This window comes from Mercurialis annua, linkage group LG2 (assembly GCF_937616625.2).
Source record: "Mercurialis annua linkage group LG2, ddMerAnnu1.2, whole genome shotgun sequence".
NCBI lineage: Eukaryota > Viridiplantae > Streptophyta > Magnoliopsida > Malpighiales > Euphorbiaceae > Mercurialis > Mercurialis annua.
In genome coordinates this window covers 9,432,104-9,455,317 of record NC_065571.1, presented here as the reverse complement: position 1 = coordinate 9,455,317, position 23,214 = coordinate 9,432,104, and the positions used below count along the sequence as shown (strand labels likewise).

Here is a 23,214-nt window from a genome sequence, read left to right as displayed (position 1 = left end):
AATTAGGTCAAAATCATTTGTGCAAAGCATCTGTTGTACAGTATGTTCCATACAAGTACTACCAAATCAAAACTAGATGAAAAATGTATTGTGCTGCCCTTGTTTCCATCAACCGAGTCCGTTTCCAACCGAAGTTTAAACGTTGCTTGGAGGACGACCTTTGGATAATTGAGTTCATCTTTGTTAGTACACTTGGAGGATGGCCTTCAGATATCACCATTGCCCTGCACTTTAAAAACAACAATTAACATTAATGCTAGCCTATATATTAAACCAAATTTATACATGCATTTCGCAGCCTATATATGCTCAACTTAAACAATTTCCATCAACCGAGTCAATTTTCTGCCCATTGTACAACAATAGGATCAAACAAAGCAATAGAAGCAGATTCAATTGCTCCATAAATTGATAACGTGTAACAAAGCAATAAAAACATGTACAACAATAAGACCAAACAAAGCAAAAGAAGCAGATTCAATTGCTCCATAAATTGATAAGGTGCAACAAAGCAAGAAGCAGATTCAATTGCTCCATAAATTGATAAGGTGCAACAAAGCAATACAAGCAGATTCAACAATTGGACCAAACAAAGCAATAGAAGCAGATTCATTTAAAAGATATAATGAAAGATATTAAAATACATACCTAAGTAACCTTTGTGAATGAACAAGACATGGAATTGCATAATTCTTCAAAATCTTCAATCAGAGATTCTTTCTCGAGATCTTCTTCAATAAGAGGTACCCCATATAACCAATCTCGAGCACATAATAATGCTTCTGCATTTTGAGGCAGAAGAGAGCTCCGATATTTATCGAGAATCCGTCCTCCAATACTAAAAGCAGATTCTGAGGCAACCGTGGTTATAGGAATACTAAGAATGTCACGAGCCAACAATGAAAGTTCTGGATATCGAAAAGAATTATCTTTCCAATAATTAAGAACCTCTAAATCTGCAAACTGTTTTCTATCAAGCCTAGGTTCTTCAAAATACAAATCCAATTGCGATTTGGCTTTAACAGAGCCAAAATTTCACTTTCAAAACTATCAAACTCATCAACATCATCCCCCGTAAAACAAGTAACAATTCTGTTTGATCTAATAGAGGTTGAATCTTTAGCAGATGAAACCATATACTCTTCAAAGAGAGAATACAATCTGTTACGAATATGAAGCACACGATCTTTTGATTCGATACCATCTATTTTAAACAAACAAAATTCTACAAAATCCAACTTATAGCGAGGATCTAAAATAATTGCTATCGATAAAATTTCACTGTAAGAATGCCAATACTTATCAAATTTAATCTTCATTCTTGTAGCCATTCTGCTAATTACATCCTCACCATTTCCTAATTCTTCCAATAAACGCAACTCAATCTTCCACACTCCATGAAAATATAAATTTGCAGTCGGATACTTAGTTCCAGAAAAAAGTGTAGATATTTCAGAAAAGGGTTTTAAAAGCTTCATTATTCTCTCAGCTTGAAGCCACTCTTTTGTTGTAGGACAGGAGGTATACTTAGTATCAATTAAAAATAAATGTTGAAAAGCACGCTGAAAAAGTAGAGCACTCTCAATCATTAGATATGTCGAATTCCACCTAGTTGGTACATCTTGTCGTACTTGCCTACAACTTAAAGAACACTGCAAAATACACTCAGCAAATTTCACCCTTCTCGCATTACTAGCCCTAACATACTTTACGCTCTCCCTAATTTTATCTATAGAAGATTGAGCAACTTTAACACCTTCTTGCACAATCAGATTAAGTATATGAGCTCCGCACCGCACATGCAAAAAATCACCATCACACGGCAAAAACTTCCCTAAAAATTCATATTTTTTCAAAATACCCACCATCGTATCATTATATGAAACATTATCTAGACTAATTGTGAATATTTTTCTCTCAATACCCCATTCTTTCAACAGGCTAAACATTTTTTCAGCTAGCACCACACCACAATACGGAGGTGGAACATAAGTAAAACACAAAATTCTCTTTTGCAATTCCCAATTTTCATCAACAAAATGTGCAGTGACAGTCATGTAATGATCAGTAGTGATTGAGGACCACAAATCTGATGTCAAACAAATTCTACTAGAAGTGGAACCTAGCAGGCATAGAAGTTTTTCTTTTTCTTTTTTGAAAACTTTTATAACATCTGCCTTAGCTGTATTCCTAGAAATGGTTTGTACATTTGGATTCAAATAACTATTAACATTCCTTACTCCTTCATGCTCCACATATGAGAAAGAGTAATTATGTTTAATTATAGAAATTGCAACCTTTTCTCTATAGATTTCTTGGTCTAAAGTTGAATGCAACGATCCACATATTTGAAGTTCTTTCTTATAACAAACATCAATGTGACGCAATAAATTTTTTGTTCCATAACCTGGACTAATTAAATATGATTGCCCACACCATTTACATTTTTCCCATTGTTTACCATCATCTAATTTATCGAGTTTATCAAAGTGATCCCATACCTGAGACGTACATTTTCTACTGCGTTTAGAACTGCAAGTAGCACTTTCTTCAACCTCAGTATCTTGCTCTTCTAGTGACATGATAAGAGGGTGATAATTAATATGAAAAAATGATGTCCAGAAGCATGGCAAAAAATAAGGAAACCTGCATAACATAAAAATGTACATATTAATATAAAAGATATTGACAGTGAAAGACACATCCAATAAAAACTTGAGAGATTTAGATAACTAATTTTGAATTATATTACTTTACAATTACTTAGTTTATTATAACATACATATGACTAATTAAAGAAATTATACTAATTATTATAATAAAATATAGACATCTTTTTTGAAATTATACTAACCATTAGGGCCTTCTTCAGCTTCATCATCAATTATATCAACATCAGCAATCTCATAGTCTGTTTCAGCTTGATGTGGCAAGTTTATATCGATGTCAAGACCAATTCATGATTCCTTCGCACCAACATTCTCTGTATTGGCTAAATCACCAGCCTGATTATTAGTTATGTATAAGTGCCCCTGAGATTCTGAAACCTTAACATCTGGTGATGTAGCTGATGGATTAGGAGGACTTGCTGGATACTCTGAAATTTTATCTTCTTTAGGTTCTGCACCAGAGAAGAACAGTAGGTTCATGGAAAAAAATTCTCATGTCCGGATGCATTTTGATTCCAACCAAGTAATTTAAACATCCGAATAAAATTTTCATTGTCTATAATTAATAAAGAAAAAACAGCACAAAACCTTGGTGCTTATTCTATGTTAAAAATAATTACAACAGAAAACTCAATACTTATTTCAAAATCAAATTGAAACCGAATAATGATCAACTTAAAACGAAACAACAATAAAAAAAATTAAATTACTTGGTACCAAAATTCTCTTCATATCTATATTGAATTAATAAAGAAAAGAGTGGATGCACAGGTTAAAAAATTCAATTATTGAATCAAGCATATATATTTTCAGATTATATGCAATCACATAGTAAAACATTATTTCAAATAATCACATTTGACTGTTGGTCGTTTTTTAAAACACTTAATTGAAACATTAAGATTACACAACCAGAATAAGCAATTAAATTTCATACTTGGTCTAAGCATACATGGTTTCCACATATTCCACAACAGATTATGCTAATACAAGTTTCCATTCATCTACTATCTTGCTTAAACATGTTAAATGATAATATTTTGTTATAATTCACAAATTTAGTGATGAACCCATTTACCCAAAAAGGAAAACGAATAAAAGAAAATTACCTGAAATGAGAAGAAGAGAAGTTCTTCGTTTGAACTGAGAATGCGACTATTAGTTTATAGATCGAAGAAGCACAATAATATTTTGTATTATCAGTATAAAAGCTTCATGACAATCCAATTTTCCCAAAACTGAGCAAACCCTAATTTCAATAGCAATTCAAGTCAAATTAGAAAAAGGAAAGAAATAGGTCGATGTCTCTCTGATATTCTGATATCCTCATAATGTGATACTCAAATTATTGGGTACCCATACCCAATGTAACCCAGCCCATCTAAATAAAATTTAAAAATTTATTACCCATTTATACCCATTTATTTTTACTTACTACCCATTTATCACACATACCCTTTATATCATGGGTGGGTATGGGTGGGTAAATGGGTATGGGTGGCATTTGCCACCTCTAAGTTTACTAAAAACAATTTCTTCATATAATATGTATTATTTAGTTAAAAGGCTCATTTGATGAAAATATGTGTATTATTAATAGGGAGCCGAATTAAAGGAACATGATGATAGGCATCAGTTAGTTACCGATTGTTTCTTGTGATGGTTTTTTATCGTCTGATCTCGTTCTATCTTTCAATATCAGCCTTTTTCTCTTCATATTCTGATTTTGCTGGTAATTATTGTCAATATTCATATACTGTTAAAATATGCTTAGAATTCTCATCGTAATAGAACTTAGATGAAAGGTAATTTTATCGTCATTTGCTAATTAGAAACTAAAATTCAATTAGTATTAATACTCCTAATGCCATATATATTATTTGTTTATTACAAATACACTATCTCATTATCTTTTAGAATATCTAAAACCAAAATAACCGAACACACAATGTAGACATCGATATGAATAAGGAGAAAAGCAGAGACGGATCAAAGCTTTGTAGGATGGGGTTCACGGACCCCACCATTTTGTTAACATAAAATTTTTCCTACATATTTAATATATAATACATATATTAAAAAATATAAAACAAAGTAAACCCTAATTATTAACCCAAAGATAAAGCATCAAAGTGTTTAAAACTAAAATTTGTAATTTGACGATGAGAAATTAGATAACGATTTACTATTTTAATTATTATATTAATCATTTCAATCGAAAAATTAAGAAAGTTGCAAATATAAGTTTATCCATTGATGTTTATCAAATTTTCCTACAAACTATAACTCAAGTAGTATATATATTGGGCATATTTTTACAAAGGTTTTGATATCAAATTCTTTTACGAGCACACCACAAATTTCTTTCCTGTAATAAAATGTTCTTTAAATTCTAAAAATCTACATTTATTTAACTAATTATTTAATTTTTATATAATAATTTATAATCTGGCTATATAATTTATTTAGTAAATTATATTGAAATATTAATATAAACAAGATTTATTGTTAGTTGAATCTAATACTTTTTAAAATTTTCAATTACCTGATTCGATATATGATAAATAATTTTTTATTATTGTATTAATATTATTTAATTAAAATTACTAATTTTTTATGAATAAATTAATATATTTATTGTTATAATTGTAAATATATATGAAACCCATCACACATCAGTTCTGGATCCGCTACTGGGAAAAAGGGCGAGTGATGTGAGGAATATAAGTTAATCATAACATTTTGTGGATTTTTCTTTAAGAGCATTATTTTTTAAAGATGTTTTCTATTTAGTAGTTTTCCACCAATTTTATACTCCTTTTAATGATTAGTGGATGTCCCGATTCTTTAACCCGTGGATGTACGGTTTAATGCTGAACAACGTAAATCTCTTGTGTTATTTATTTATTTTGCTATATTATTTGCTAATCGTTGAGTTATGACTCATATTTTCAATTGGTTTTCAATTAGAACACTAAATCCTTTATTTGGCATTGATTTTTTTTAGGATTAGAAGTCTAGTTTTTTAATGAATTAGGACTTAAATTGCATTTTAAGGGTTCACTATAAATACAAGTGATGACCCTATGGGTCTTTTCTCTATTCAATATGGTTCTTTTATTTTTTACTCTTTGTAATTGTGCTAATAAACAAACATTTATAAAAAAAGGAGTATTAGCAAAATAAATTTCAACGTTTTTGGTTTGTAGCGATTTAATTCTAGTATTTAAAACGTTACAAAATAAATTTTAACCTTTTTCTTTTTTGCATTTTGTAGCCAATTTTAATTTCCGGAAAAAATTTGACTCCGAAATTGGAGATAAAACAAGTTTGAAGAAGAAGAACGTGTTTGATATGTTTGATGTTAGGTGTTTATGTTAGAAGGAAGAAGAACGATTAATTTCGTTTTAAATCAATCGGTTTTATTTTAATTAAAACGACACCATTTCTTTGAGTAAAATTTTGGAAAAAAGGTTGCATTTAGTAGTCTTGCCACGTTGTCCATAATCTAGCAATTCGTTATTTAACGTACGCAAAAATGGTCGGAAATCAAAATTGAGGCTACAAAATATAAAAAATTAGAATTTATTTTGTAACTTTTTGAATATTAAAATTTAATTGCTACTGATATGAAATGTTAGAATTTGTTTTTTCAATACTCAAAAATAAAAATAAAATAAAATAAAGAGAAACAGTGTGCATTCAAATTTTAAATTATTATAAGTGTAGATACAGTTGTTCTCAATCTTTCATACATTTATTTGTAGTCTTATGTTCTAGGTTGATCCATTCATGATTGATTATTTTGCGCCACTAATGGTCAAATATGATTTTAATTAATAAGTTGGTGACTTTTTTAACGATTAAACCTTAATTAATTAATTTCTTATATTTTTCCAGTGAAATAGCTTTTTCATAAGAAGCTGGTAGGAACTAATGCCGGGTCATCCACGCCAACACTTGGATAAAGTTGATGTGATGGTGAATAAATTCCACTGGCTCAAAATTGTTCGCCTTTGGCTAAATTTTTCAACTATAAGGACAGGCAGATTGAAAATGTAAATATTTAATTATATAAATGTATTGTTTTCAATTTAATTGATAGTGATTAAACTCCTATGTGTTTCATATATATTACTCCCCCGTCCCATTTAAGAAGAGACATATCTCATTTTTATTTGTCCCACTTAAAAAAGTCATATCGTATTTTTTGTGTCAATTTATATAAATTTTCCTTTTTTACCCCATTTTCTCTTTCCATAATTAATGACTATTAGTCTATATATAAAATACAACACTATCATAAATAGGGATAAAATAAGAAAGTACTATAGTAATTAATGCTTTCTTAATCTATGTGAAAAAGTCATTTGTCCCTTCTTAAACGAGACGGAGGGAGTATATGTTATTGAAGACGCGTTTATTGTTTTTAATTTAATCCTACTTTAGAAAAATCAACAAATGAATTCAAAGCATTACTTTCCATGACTACAGCAAGTATCATCACCTCCTCTTTAAATTTTAAAATTTTTTATGTCGAAAATTTATTAAATTTACCATATAAACTCAATACAACAATATTAAAATAATTATTTTACTACATAATTAAAGTTATTACTAAGAGATATTTGCAAAAAAAAAAAAAAATTGCACATTTCACATTTTGTGCAATTTAACCATAATTTTTACATTTAGCATAAAATAAGTTTAAATTTTCAATTTTTGTGATCCAAGCACATTTTTCTTTAAACGATATCGTTGTTGATTGATTTTAATCAATAAAATGACACTAGATAGTGATGCTAGCCTATAACTTGCCAAAATAATTTAAAATTGATCTTTTTTTGATAAATTTTAAAAATGTCCTTAAATCATTAAAAAGGTAAATATCGAGTTTTTTTTTTTCTCTCAGGGCATAACCTACTGTAAAGTCTATGTAATTTATAATTTTTCTTTACTTCATTTTTAATGCGTTTCTTTTTCGTCCCTGTAATTTATCCCTTTTTTTGCTTTGTCCCTAAAATGTTTTTTTTTCTTCGTTTAGTCCTTATATTTTATTATTTTTCTTTACTCAATCTTTAAATAGAAGAAAGTTAGAAAGTGTTGTGCACCTTTTGTTAGTTAACGTAAAAACTCTTGTTTTGCTGCATTCCAGTTATATTATTTGTTAATTTATTCATTAAGTCTTCCAAATTAAACTCAACATTTTGCATCAGAGCAAGACGATCGAAAGGTTTGTCTTCTCATAGTAGATCGAGTTTGACAATGAAAAATGCCCTAAGGTGTAATTTTGTTTTATATACTCAAGATCATTGGGAAGTCGATTGATTTTTTGGTTGAGAAGAGTCCCAAATTACAAGATTGCCACGACAAGCAATATGAAAACTTGAATGACTTTAATTATAGTATTTGGGGAGGCCATATTTATCTCGATTCCATCTCGCTTGACTCCCGGTTTGCCCCGATGCTCCGACAAACTCGGTTATGCTTTGAAACACTTCATTCTTGCATATTATGCCCTGAAACAACTCAAGCATAATAATAAGCAATTTGAACTCAAAAAGATAAAAAAATATACAAGAAATAAGTCCTAAATTGTAATATCATGTGATCGAACCCCAAAGGTCAGGGGCCATGAGTTATTATTAGCCGGTAATAACATAAATATAATAAGAATAGGTCAGTAACGTTTAAAATCTGTGACTTTCTTTTAATTGTGGATTACTTTATTATAAAAATAAATTAAGAAATTAAAATAGAACAAAGGATCAATTCACCCCTTCAGCTTGCCACGAAATATCAAATGAGTTATTTTGAACGGTTTTGGGTGAAACAAACACGCAACTTGCATTTTTCGCTCAAATCAGCCCCTCCCCACTCTCACTCCAGCAAGTGAGTTACACTCTCCATAAAAAATGAAAAAAATTTAAAAAGATCCTTAATATTTATTTATCTTTTAAATTAATCCTTCATATTTTTTAAATTTCAATTATGTCTTTATAATTTTAATAATTCAATAATTTTTCTATTTTTTAATAAAAGTTTAGGGATCTTTTTTCCCTTTTTATCTTCTTCTTCCCTCTTAATTCTCTTCCACTGGATTCCTCCATTTTCTCCCTACTTCTTCTCTTCCACCGGACTCTTCCGCCATCGCCCCCGCCAATGTCCTTATCATTGTTCTCAGTCACTGAGAACAGATACGTTCTCGTCTGAGAACAGACAGGTTCTCAGACGAGAACGGATCTGTTCTCAATTGACTGAGAACGATTTGTTCTCAGTCACACTGAGAATAAATCTGTTCTCCGTCACATTGAGAATAAATATGTTCTCTGAGAATAAATTTGTTATCAATGAACATATTTTTTCTCAGTGTGACTGAGAACAGATCTCGTTCTGAGTCACACTGAGAACAAGATGGTCGGTCGCCAGCGTAACTTCAGGTGGGGGTGAAGGTGTCCGGCGGTTGCGAGTGTTAGATTAGGCTTAGGTGTTTAATTAGGTTTAATTAGTGTTAATTATTATAATTTTAATTGTGTTTAATTAGAATTAATTTGTAATTAATTAGGATTAATTTTTGGGTTTAGTAATCTCACTCTATTTTTTGGGAGTTTTTGTGTCAGAGGTACTGATTTGAGCGAAAAACACAAATTGCGGGTCTGTTTGACCCAAAACCGTCCAAAATGACTCATTTGATATTTCGTGCCAAATTGAGAGGGTGAATTGATCATTTATTCGATTAAAATATATATCCTTTTTTATCATTCAGATTTGATTTTTTATTAATATTTTTAATATAATTGACAAATTGAAAAATTGTTGGACTAAACTAAACTACTAATTTTTTATTTACATATATTTGACAAATTTTGACATAGAAATTGTCTTCTAAAGGGTGATCATTATTCCTCACATCAACCGTGACATGTTATTTTTATAACAAGTTAATAACTATTAGAATATCCGATCATTATTTTATTTTTTTTATCATTGAATGTTGTAACATTACAAACGTCGACTCATTAGTTTATTATATGAATAATGTGACAAAACCGTTGCGCTTAATCAAGAATGTAGAAGAGGAGTTACAATAATTGTTGTAATTAAAAAATGCTACACTAATTGACTAGTTGATGACATATATTTTCTTTTTAAGAGGTTTGGCCACATAATTCAATCTGTCAACTGAAGAGGAGTAAACATGAAGTTTCATCTCCTTTTCATTTTTGCTTTATCCTTTGCAGCTGTGAGCATACTAATCTTTGATTATTTTCTTTAAACAAATAAAATTATGGAATTTGATGTTAATATTGTACTAATGGAAGAATCTAAAACAATTTTCATTACCAAAATAATTGCAGCTTGCTATGGATGCTCTACCAGAAGAAGTTTATTGGAAATCCAAATTACCAAACATTCCTTTACCCAAAGCTCTAAGAGAACTTTTGCTTCCAGGTTAGTTTGGATCTTCTCCTTTGTGTTTTCCTTTTTTTTTTTCTCTCTTCCATTTGCTATTGTTGGAATTACTAAGTAAATTTTAAGAATTCAAATGAAGATTAGATGACAAATAATAAGTACTAATAATAGATAAAATTTATGAGAAGTTTTTTGATGATACAAGAACGAGTGATTTTATATATCAACAACTATGACTAAATTAAAAGAAATGTTCTTAACAAATAATTTGAGAGTCTAGTGCGTCAATTTTATCAGTGATAACTATATCCAAAAAGTAAAAAAATAAGAGTCTAATTGATAAAATTAATATACAATTCATTTTACGAGTTATTTTTTTTTATGTTAAATTAGTCCATATCTGGATATGTTTTTATAAAATTTGTTAAAATAATAAAAATATTTTAAGAATAATATGTAAATTTTATAGCTTGTTTTTTAATTATGAACTTATTTATCATAAAGCTTAGTTAACTATTTATTCATCTTTATTATTTACTGCTTAATATAATTGTCATGATTTATAAAATTGAGAGATTTGAATGTCATCAAATTATTTTTTTACGGGCATTTCTGTTAATTTGGTCATAGTTATAGATATATAAAATAAATTTTCAATAACACAATTGGGTTATGTGGCACTGAAATATAGAAATCTAAAGACGGAAATGCCAATCACGAAACAATTAAATAATACTATCTTTTGTAAAAATATACTATAAATACAAGTTAGATTGTTGCCTATTCTGGCAGCCATAGCCTTTAGTGCGCCACTTTAAGGGTGTCTCTTATGTTCGAAAACTTGTCGTTTTGGTTTTTGGTGTTTGCCATTTCTTATGGCCTCAATATATTTTTATTCATAAAAAAAATTACAAGTTAGATTTTCAAAAGGTTTAAGAAATAAAAATATGCCAAAATAAAATACTTGACAAATTTTCGAGCGATATAAAAAATATATTATTGTTTTTTATTTCGCAGAATATACAGGAATCAAAAGTAGATTTGCAGATTCAAAGGATATTCTTGTATCAAAGCAAGCGAATTTCCACTATATATCAAGGTATAGTGAAGCATCATTAGCAGACATCTACAACGAAACTACTATATACTTTTTATACAACAATTTTCATCCTAATAAAAGGATGAAACTTAGTTTCACTAAATTCCTAAAAGGATCCAAATTCTTGCCTCGTAAAATTGCTGATTCCGTACCCTTCTCGAGCAACAAATCACAAGAAATTTTAGATTATTTTTCAATAGAACCTAAATCAAAAGAAGCTGAGATCATAAAACAAACAATTGAAGAATGTGAAGCACCAAACATTACAGGAGAAGACAAATATTGTGCTACGTCATTCGAATCACTAGTCGATTTTGTTACCGCCAAGCTTGGCTCGAAAGTTAGGACATTTTCGAACGAGATAGAAGAAGAGAACAAGAAGCAAGAATATACTATTTCAAAGGGTATAAAAATGATAGGAGACAAGCAGATAGTATGTCACAAACAAAGATATAAATATGCTGTATTTTATTGCCATGCAACTAATGCCACAAAGGCTTATAGGGTTCCAATTGTTGGCGATGATGGATCCAAAGCTAAAGCAATTGTTGTTTGTCACTTTGATACATTAGCTTGGAACCCTAACCATTTTGCCTTCCATGTTCTGAATGTGAAGCCAGGAGGTCCTCCAATTTGTCACTTTCTTCTTAAAAGTGATACAATTGTTTGGGTGTCTACTTAACTATGAAATAAATCTTCATTTAGTGTTTATTATTTCAATTAAAATTCGTAACCATTTTGATAAAAATATATGTAATGTAGTTTAAGTTAATTTTTTTTAAGATTGGATTGCTATGGATTTGCATTTATACTGTCTTGATATAATATTTTATTTAAATTATATTCTTTCTTAAAAAAGTTCCTCTCCTCTTGTCCTGGCCTAGTAGCTCGAATCAGGTATACTCCTTGATTCTATTCTTTCTCTTCCAGGAAATCATGTCTACGAAGCTGGGTCCTTGAAAGACTTCTCTCCCCTCCCCCGTGACACTCTCACTATTCATATCTAATAACTTTTTATTTGTCTTTTAATTTGCTAAGTTGCGTAAAATGACATTGAGATATGTGATACAACAAAATAAGATATGATGTATATATAATAAGTACGGAATACCGTAAAAATAGATAAAAAAAACAATACATTGGAAAAAATATACATATTTCAATTCAATATATTCGTAAAGTTAAAGTGTATTATAATTAATTTGAAGCAAGAAAACCCAAAAAACTTAAAACATCATTTATTTAAGTAAATACAAAATTAAGAAAATGTACAAATTATATAATCTCATTGTTTTAAAATTTAAAATTTCTAAGTTGTTTACATTAAATTTACTTACATTTTTAAATATTAAAAATATAAAAATTAATTTTTATTTTTATGAAATAATTTAAGGTTTTGTGCTTATCAATTTTCTAGGACAAAAATATCGACTGTTTTTTTTGTGTGTAAATGATTGATATATTAGCACAATCAAAAGAATATGGAATGGCAAAGAGAGGCTAATAATCACCCACGGCCCCTGACTTTAGGGGTACCTTACGACAAACCCCCTGATAAAAAAAAACGATCAGTAAACCCCCTAATCTTTGTGGCGGCGCTCGCTAAACCCCTTTTCGCATAAATTGACCAAAATACCCTTCAAAACTGTAAATAAATACAAACAAACCAGACAACTTCAATCTAACCACACTTAAAACCGACCCAATCAAATCAAACCAAACAAATCTAATCAAACCTAAATTTATTTAAAAATTAAATAAATAATTATTTTTAATTTAAATAAAAAAATAAAAAAAAATACTTTTTTTAATTCATGCCGGTGAGCAGACCCACCGCGGTGGGTCTGCTCACCGGAGAGCAGACCCACCGCGGTGGGTCTGCTGTGCAGCAGACCCACCGGCCGGTGGGTCTGCTCTGTGCAGCAGACCCACCGGCGTGGGTCTGCTGCAAAGAGCAGACCCACCACGGGTCTGCTCTTTGAAGCAGACCCACGGTGGGTCTGCTCTTTGCAGCAGATCCACCGCGCCGGTGGGTCTGCTGCAAAGAGCAGACCCACCGCGGGTCTGCTACAAAGAGCAGACCCGCGGTGGGTCTGCTCTTTGCAGCAGACCCACCGGCGCCGGTGGGTCTGCTGCAAATAGCAGACCCACCGTGGGTCTGCTTCAAAGAGCAGACCCGTGGTGGGTCTGCTCTTTGCAGCAGACCCACGCCGGTGGGTCTGCTGCACAGAGCAGACCCACCGGCCGGTGGGTCTGCTGCACAGCAGACCCACCGTGGTGGGTCTGCTCTCCGGTGAGCAGACCCACCGCGGTGGGTTTAAATTAATTTTAAAAAAAAAAAATTAAATTAAAAATAATAATTATTATTTTTTAAAATTAAAGGAGTTATTATTTGGATAATTTTTTTTCCGGCAATGGACGGTGGTGGCCGGAAAAAACCGGCGGCGGCGGGTGAAAGTTTCGGTTGGATGGTTTGATTTAATTGAGTTGATTGGTGATTTAAGTATCATTTGGATGGTTTATATCTGATTTGGTTAGGTGAATGATTTTAGATTTGGTTAGATTAGGTTGGTTTGGTTTTTGTTATTGACCTTAGGGGTATTTTAGGTATTTTTGAAAAAATAAAGAGCTTGGGGCGGTTTTTTGGGGCGGTTTTAGGGTAAAAGGGGTTTAGCTGATCATTAGGTAAAGTTTAGGGGGTTTACGGCAGCTTTTTTTAGATCAGGGGGTTTAGCGTAAGATACCCCTAAAGTCAGGGGCCGTGGGTGATTATTAGCCGCAAAGAGAAGCAAAAGAGATTGCAAGCCAGTAGCCCCTCAAGCCAAAATAAAAATAGCTAAACTAGCCACAATTTCAAAAAATAAAACAAAATCAATGCTTCCAAAAACATTAATGCCTGAATAAGAAAACTCAATAGGTCCCTTTGTGAACACTCTCTCCCTAAATGGAGTGTCTCTCTCTACCTTAGGCCTACCTAGGATTAGGGTTTTTTTTTACCTCTTCTGCTTAGAGATTCCTCGGACCAGTATTCCGTTTATTTGCCCTTGCTTCTGGTTTTCGTTTCCTTTCCTTATCTATGCTGTTGTGGTAGTTATGGACTGGGACCTGGCTCATATGTGCGCTAACCTGAGTCTTATAGAAAATGAGTGCACATCCATAAACCTTGAGGACGTGATTGATGATACTTTAGAGATAAAAGCTAACCTAAGCCTAGTTTAAAAACCCCTAACAAAGAAACCATATAATCTTATTCACATGAGAAACACGCTTACGAGCGCTTGCAAACTGGCTAAGAATTTTGATATGAGAGATATTTGTAGTAACTTGTTTGTTTGTGAATTTCATACAACGACTGATAAATCTAAGGTTTTACACGAAGCACCGTGGCACTTTGATAAACAGCTAATTATTTTCGAACTTATGGTTGGTAACATGCAGCCCAACAATATGGTTTACTAGTGCTCCCCGTTCTGGCTTCGAATCTATGAGTTACCTCTTAATTATCGCGAGAAAGCAGCTATTACTAAGATCTAAGGAAAGGTGGGGAGAGTTATTGAGTGGAGTGACAATACAGACGGACATTGGAGCAGATTCAGCAGAGTCCGTGTGATGATTGATACTACGAAACCATTGATTAGAGGAACGAAGATCATTAATCTGATTAGAGAACATTTTTTGTTCAAATACAAAAGAATTCAGAACTATTGCTGTGGTCTCCTCGATCATACCTCGTTAGATTGTGAATCTAAACCAGATGAGACGAATGTGACAGAATGGCCATTGCGGACATTAGAAATGCAAAAAACACTGCCGCCCAAAATGATAAGGGCAAAGGGGTTCTAAAAAAATTGATTGTCCTGACTGAAAACAACAACTTCAGGGAATCTACAGGAGATGGTTTTGTGGACATTAATATGTCACAAATACAACATACAATTCAGATTTTTGAGCTCACTGATCTATACAACGATAATGGTGCAAACTTAAAGCGGGCCGAAAAATCTATGAAAAGGAGTACTTGGACGTAGCAAAGGACAGAGAAATGTTGGGAGTGATATTTTGAAAAGATCACTCATTGAGGCCCAAATTTCGATCGATCCAGATAATCTTTTCTCAAAGAAAGTTAAAGATGGATTATTGGATAGGTTTGACAACTTTGAGATATCGGTAGGGACTGTTAAGCAGTCTCACCGAAAGCAATAAAGCTCCTCAGTTGGACCCTCCAAGTTGCGGGGAATCCTTGGACGATACATGTTCTTAATTTTGTTGTTACTAATAATGCCCAGGAATTTTTCTTTTAAATGGACACAAAGCTTGTCGAGAGTGAGTTAGTATCTGTTAAAAGGAAGTTTCAATTTTTTAATTCTTTTTTAGTCGATTGTGTTGGTCGTAAAGGTGGACTAGTTCTATTATGAAAAAAAAATCCATTATTCTTGATATTTTTTATATCTCTAATAATTATATTGCTTTTACTGCCTTTTATGAGGTGGTGAATCTGAAGTGAATTGGTGTTGGCATATACAGCTGGCCCGAGAATAATAACAAGAGTCTAACTTGTGATCTTATTCGGCGAGTTTGCATGAATATTGATAAACCGCTGCTTCTATTTGGTGACTTTAACATGTTTTCATTCGGAGAAGCTTGAGGGTCCGCTTAGAGACCAAAGAGAGATTGGTGGTTTCAGAGGTGCTATTAATGACTGTAAGGTTGATGATTTGGGGTACGGAGGAGCTGCTTTTACTTGGTCGAATATGCATGCTGCGGATCAGAATATACAAGCCCGTCTTGACAGATTTCTAGGTAATTCAAAATGGCAGGAAATGTATTGGGGTTGGAGAGTTCACCATCTAGCAAGGCAGAGGTCTGATCACTGTCTAATTTATATTAACACACTGAACTACGCTATTCCTAAGGCTCTGAAACCGAATCGTTTTGAAAAAAATATGGATGTCTCATGAGCAGTTTGAAAGAGTGGTGGCTTCATCGTGGCACCAAGCTGTTGACGTGAATGCTGGCTTTATGGAGAAGATCGTGTCATGTAGGGAAAATTTCAAGTCCTAGGCTATCCATAATATCGGTTGTGTTCGCCGCAAAATAAAGGATAAAATGGCTGCTCTAAAGACATTGCAAGATGAATTGTTGTCTAACGCTACAACTCAAGCTATTTGCTCTCTGAATTTTGAGATGGACAAGTTGCTTTATATAGAGGAAACAATGCAGAAACAACGCTCTAGAGTGGATTGGCTTAGAAATGGTGATTGCAAACTAAATTCTTTCATCATAAAGCTTTTCTAACATGAAGAAAACCAACACTATTCAATGGATTCGAGATGTTCTAGGTAATTGGCGCTCAGGCGAGGCTGTTTCAGAGGTCATCTCTGAGTACTTTTAGAAGCTCTTCACTTCATCCAACCCTACAAATCAAGAGGAGGTTATTGACTGCTGTGATTCTCGCCTATCCATTGAGCAGGTAAGTAGCCGATTTACAGTCACCATTCTATGCACATGTGATTACCGTGGCCCTTAAGCAGATGAGTCCTACAAAGGCGCCAGGTCCCGATGGTACGCCCCCTCTTTTTTACAGTTGACACTGACATATTATTGGCAAAAATATGGTGAAGTGTGTTCTTAATTTTTTACAGTCAGGGAGATGCGTATGAATAGGAATCATACTTTTGTTAACTCTTACCCCTAAAAAATCATCTCCAGAGTCTATGAAAGATCTTAGGCCTATTAGTTTGTGCAACGCTGTGTATAAATTAATAGATAAGGTGATCGTTAATAGATTAAAAAGAGTTTTATCGAGTTTGATTCATGAATCGCAAAGTGCTTTTGTGCTGACAATGCGCTGATTGCTTTTGAGTTGTTTCATTCTATGGCCAAGCGGTCTCAGGGCAGATTGGGGTCGATCGCGCTTAATCTGGATATGAGCAAAGCTTACGAAAGAGTCGAGTGGAGAGAAGGCTATGTTTCAGATGGGTTTCCCGGATTCTACCAAGATTATTTCAGCTTGCATATCTTCGGTCACTTTTTCTTTTCTTGTCAATGGCATACTGTACGGGTTCTTGCAGCCACAATGTGGTTTGACTTAGCAACCCATAAACGCCTTTTACCTATTTGATTACCCATTTTATTGCTTATGTTATTTCCGTTCTAATTGCCAATTTAGTGTTTTCGTGAAATGTTGATTGCTTAGTTGGTTTTGATTGATTTGTTATTACTTGTTTAAGTGTTTACAAAAACCTCTATTGTTTTATGCTATCCGAATGAAAGACTTAATCAAAATATTCTCATTAAATAATATTGTCTCTGTGGGTTTGACAACGCAGACTATTAGTCCACTCTATTACGCGTTGCGATAACGTATGCTTGCGGTAAATGACCAACACTAGTCGTAATGCTCCAGTTTGCTAGAGGAAGCCCCAAATATATTTTTTCAAAAGGGAGCCCAATAGCAGATAACAATATTTGAGGTATAAACTAGATCAAGATGGTTAACATTAACACCCATCAAAGAACTTTTATGAAAGTTGATTAGTAGACCCGAAATTAACTCCAAACACTTCAGAATCCGAGTTAAGTTCTTTAGCTTTTTAAAGTCTAGCGAAACAAATAACAACGTGTCGTCGGCAAATTGAAGCTCAGAGATAGAATCTGTATTTTCACAAAAAGTAAACCTTTCAATTAAGCTCATACTTTCCCTCTATTGATAATACAACTCAAACCTTTCATGGCAAAAAAACAATTAAATAAAAATTGAAAAATTGGGTCACCTTGGCGGACGCCACAGTTCAAAATAAAAGGATCAATTGGGCTACCATTCACAAGAATTGAGCATGACGTTGTTAACAATCAATTACATATCCTTTATAACCAACAATAAGGAAAGTGCATCACACGCATAATAGAAAAAATATAGTTTCAATCTATACTATCGAAAGCATTATGAAAATCAAGTTTAATGAATAGTAACTTATATTTTCTTTGAGTCGCCAAATGAAGAAATTCATTCGCAAAAAGCAGTCAGAAATGCTTTGACCCTTGATGAAAGCGTTCTGATTATCGGAGATAATGGACGAAAATAACGGAGCAAGTCTCAAAGAGAGGACTTTGGAGAGAAGCTTATATATATGTGTTGTTTATCAAACTTATAGGTCTGCAGTCTTTCATACCAAAAGAGCCTGCTACCATCGAAATCAAAAACAATAAACGAAGTATTTAACCCTTTTCGTAAGCTGCTATAACAGAAAAAGGAAAAAAAATTCAAAATATCATTTTTAAGGTAATCCTAAGCCCGAGGATAAAAATAAAAATTGAAATTGTCCGGACCGGGAGCTTTATGGGAACCACAAGAAAGCATTGCCGATAGATCTCCTCCTCTCTAAACGGCAATATTAGCAGCTCAAATTGCAAATCAGTCAAGGAATTAAAACTCAGATGCGATGAATCATGAATCTAGGTTTGCTATTTAGTATATCGTTGATTAGAGGTCAATTTTTCTTTTTTTAAAGGTCTAACTACTTAAAAACCACACACGTTGATTTTTTTTCGTTTATACCAGGACGTAAGAAAACAACCGATTGTATTCTCTTTTGGATTTTCATGTTTCACGTCTACCCCAAAATTAAATTTTTTGACAATATAATTAATTTAAGGATGAAATCATTAAAAACAACTAAATGAAAGGGTTAAATCATATTTTTATCTATTTGAAAAAGTACAAACAAAACCTTCAATTTTAAAAAATTCAAATAAATCCTAAAAATTTTAAAATTTTATTAAAAATTTTCATAAATTAAAAAATCGCCACTAGGCATATTTCTCAGACCCGTCCTCGTCCTCCTTCTACAGAATGAGGAGTAGACTTACCCTCCTTCCATGGAAGGAGGAGCAGGTTTGGTCCTTCCTTCCATGGAATGAAGAACCAGGTCTTGTTCGTCCTTCCCTGGAGGGAAGGACGATCTCGTTCTCCTTCCATGGAAGCAGATCCGATCTGCTTCTTCTTCCATGCAAAGAGGACAACGGCGGCGGATCCGCTGATTATTGTTTTTTTTGAAAAAATAATTTTACGATTTTAATTTTAAAATATATTTGATAATTAATATAAATTAAATAAAAAATATTTTTTACTGGATTATTTTGAGGAAGAAGGTGTTCTTTTACAATTAATAACATTAACTTTTAGAGAAATTTTTAGGTAGACTCGGTCCACCATGTCATCTATAGACTAAACCTATCACATTATGACACATCATTAAAATAATGGCACTATCGTAAATTACTATTCAAAAGTGTAAATAAGTAATAAACAAAATTACGATAGTGCCACTATTTTAATGATGTGTCATAATATGATAGGCTAGTCTACTGATGACGTGGTAGAATGAGTCTACCTAAGAATCTCTCTAACCTTTAATTAGCCTGTAGACCGATAACGTTTAATTAGACTATAGACCAAAAAGGAAAGATTATTTTAATTTTTTTTAAATGAAAACATGTCGATTTAACTCTTTGGGTAGAGATAAACATGAAAATCCAAAAAAAATACAAACGTTTTTTTTTCTAAGATTATAAATAATTTTTTTTTTTAATGTGGGTGAGATTTAAGTAATTAACCCTTAAAAAAAATTACTCCCTCCATTTTTTTAGTTGTCCATCTAGAAAAAATTATACATACCAAGACAATGCTTATTTTGCCTTAAATTACAAAGAAAAATACTAATATAATCCCATTAGTTAATAAATGCTTTCTAAAGTAAAATATAAAGTCATTTATTAGGCATAGGTAAATTTGGAAAATTAAAATTAAAATCATCTTAAATTTTTAAATGGACAACTATTGATGAAAAAATACATTTGTGTAAAGTGACACTTAAAAAAAAATTGGAGAGAGTATGTTTTTTCCCCTTCAGTGGACCACAGTGAACATATCATCCTCTAGAAACATTTGAAAATTGTAAAAGCAAACATTGGAATAAACATTTGAAATTATTGATTATTGGTAATGATATTAAATTATTGATTATTGGAGCTAATGTCGGGTCAACCATGCCATGAGCTGAAAAGGATACCCTTGAAAAGACATTTAATTTTACATGTTTCATTTAAAAGGTTTATTTTATATTTTTAATATTATTTTATATGACTCCTTTAATCCATAATATTTATTGTATTTTAAAAAAATTGATAGATAATATTTATCACTTTAAAATTTTAAAAAAATAATAACAGCTATTTTTTCAAATTTATTTTTAACAATAAAATAATTTATTATAGTTAATAGAACAAATCAAATATAAAATAGTAGTAGTAATTAATATGGTTATTTTAGTAAAATTATAAACTAATTAAATTATATTTATTAGTTTTTTAATATATATGAATGGTCAAATGCGATAAACATTATACACTAGAGAGTAATTTTTTTAGATTAATAACTATTCCTCTAAATGTTATTTCTAAGGACATTTTTAGTAAAATAGAATAAAAAAATTTCATTATTGTTTTTATAATTTATTTAAAAAAATTACATACATTTTGTTAAACAGAATAAATAATTTAAATGATATAAGTATTGGACAACGAACTGTTAAATTGTATACTTAAATCCTCCCAAATGCACTTTTTTTTATTACATATAAAAAAAAAAATTATAGTCACATTTGTGGACTAAACTCCATATACTTTTGTTCAATGCACATCATTAGTCAGCTTGAAATTGATGGTCATTGCTTAACTTTTCCATTTTGAAAACTGTTCACCCACATAAATTTTCAAATGAAAATGACAATTTACTATTCATTTTCAAATGTCAATTTTTACTTTTCTGAATTTAATGTCACTTCAAAAAATCAACAAAGTTTATTATTCTTCTTACTTACTCCATATCTAGTGGTTATATTTTAAAATGAACAAAGAACCACTTTACCCCTTTTATTTGGGATAAAGTATCAAAAACGTCCAAATTAAAAAAATCGGATCACTTTTACATTAAACTTGGTAAAACAGTACAAAAACACCCCTATACTGACATGACACCTTAATTGGAGAGTGAATTTCTATTTACTCCTCAGACGAGGAGTAGATTTGCTCCTCGCCAAAATGAGGAGCAGATCCGCTCCTTTTTAACGAGGGGCGAGATGAAAAGACCCGTCTGGGTCTGTTCATTTTTTTTCAAAAAAAAATCATCTTCTTGAAAAAAAAGATGAACAGACCTGTGGGATTGTTCATCAATTTGATGAACAATTAATGAAAAAACAAATTATTTATCAATTTGATGAATAGACCTGTGGGTCTGATGACCCACGGGTCTGTTTTAAATTAAAAAGAAAATTAATTTTTTTTTATTTTTTTGTTAAAAAATATAAAATTTTGGAGTAAATTCGTTATATGTATAAAATTTGGGTGTTAATTTGTTATATATATAAATTTTAAGAGGTTTATTTGTTATTTTAAATTTTAAATTAAAAGAATTACATTGTTTTTTTTTAAATTATTAGGTATTAATTTAAAATGTTTAACAAATATTAGGACTATTTTAAACCTTTTTTTTTTTATTAAAAACCATCTTGGAAAAAAATACCACCTTGAAAACTGGAGAGTGTATCTCACTCTTTTGAGTGAGAATGGGGAGAGGAGTTGCAGGAGATCTACTCTCAGGTGACACCGGACTCCCCCTGAAGACCGAAAAGGTATGAAGGAGATGCCGAATCTCTAAGATTCGGTAACACGCTAATAAAGACCGAATCCCACATGATCCGCCAAGAGCGCGTCAGGCCCGGGATTCGGGTAAACGACTAAATATGGAAATCTTGTCCTATTTGGACACAAACACTACATATGGAAGGATAAGCTCTACTTTAGGAAGATAAGACTATTTAGGAAGACGTTCCTAAATAGGACTCTTATCAGATTAAGGTAGATCCCGACAAATCAGGAGAATCTCTACGATACGGCCGAATCCCTACAAAGTAGGATTCACCTGCCTAATACAACTCTGCTAGGTATATTCGACTACTATAAAAGGAGCACGAGGTATGCCTAGAATCACAATTACATTCATATACTCAAAACGCTGCTCAAAGCTCTAGACTGACTTTAGCATCGGAGAGTTAATCGGACAACCACCGTCCGGTTAGCTTCTACCCTGTTTTGCAGGTTCACTCACCGGTTCAGAAGGCAGACTCCATCAATTGGCGCCGTCTGTGGGAAAAGCTTAACTAAACTTCAAAAGAAGGAGCTTTTCTGAACTCGAATACAAATCTCATTGAAGAAGATGACTTCTGAAAGAGTAAACCTGAAGGACCAAACGTCACAGAGAAAACGAAAAGCAACAGAACTCTCAACTCCTCCTCCAGTAACTTTTGACGGGGAGGACTTCGGGAGAATAGCTGAAGAGCACAACGAAGCTCTGGTAGTGGCCATGATCAGCGAACACTGGAACGTTGAGAGAATCCTGATCGATGAAGGAAGCGCAATAAACCTAATAACAAAAAAGGCCTACGAAAGCCTAGGAGGAGACCTAGCGGAACTAAAAAGAAATGCCACGCCTGTGGTAGGATTTGGGGGCTTGCCAATTAAGCCCAACGGAACAATTACTCTCGACGTCAAGCTAGGAAGGACAAGGAAAAGCGAGGAATTACCTACACGGTTTAGCGTCGTAGAAATCGACCTGCCATACAACGCAATACTGGGGAGACCATTCCTCCACGACTCAGCTGCCGTGACAAGCATAAAGGCACTAACCATGAAGATACCGACGAAACAAGGAATTATCACGATACAAGGAAACCGAGCCGAGGCAAAAAAGTGCTACGAGCAAGCAATAAAAGAATCAGGCGAAGCAATGGCAATAGAAGAAATCCTTAATCACGACATCGAAGAAAAAGAAACAGCACCAGAAGGCGAAACAAAGAAACTCCAACTCGACGAGGAGAAAAGAGTAAATCTCGGCGCAAATATGAACCCAAAGATCGAAAGCGAAATCACGGCCATGCTGAAAAACAACGTCAAAACCTTCGCTGCTAACGCATC

General features: G+C 32.4%; 1 protein-coding gene across 1 annotated transcript; it reads left to right on the top strand.

Annotated features, from left to right (window-relative positions):
* Positions 1–9,804: 9,804 nt before the first annotated feature.
* Positions 9,805–11,890, top strand: LOC126667260 (BURP domain-containing protein 5-like). The gene is made up of 3 exons (XM_050360232.2): positions 9,805–9,912; positions 10,028–10,121; positions 11,100–11,890. Exons 1-3 carry the CDS (start codon positions 9,868–9,870, stop codon positions 11,861–11,863), a joined length of 903 nt encoding a protein of 300 aa, XP_050216189.1. The 5' UTR covers positions 9,805–9,867; the 3' UTR covers positions 11,864–11,890.
* Positions 11,891–23,214: the final 11,324 nt, after the last annotated feature.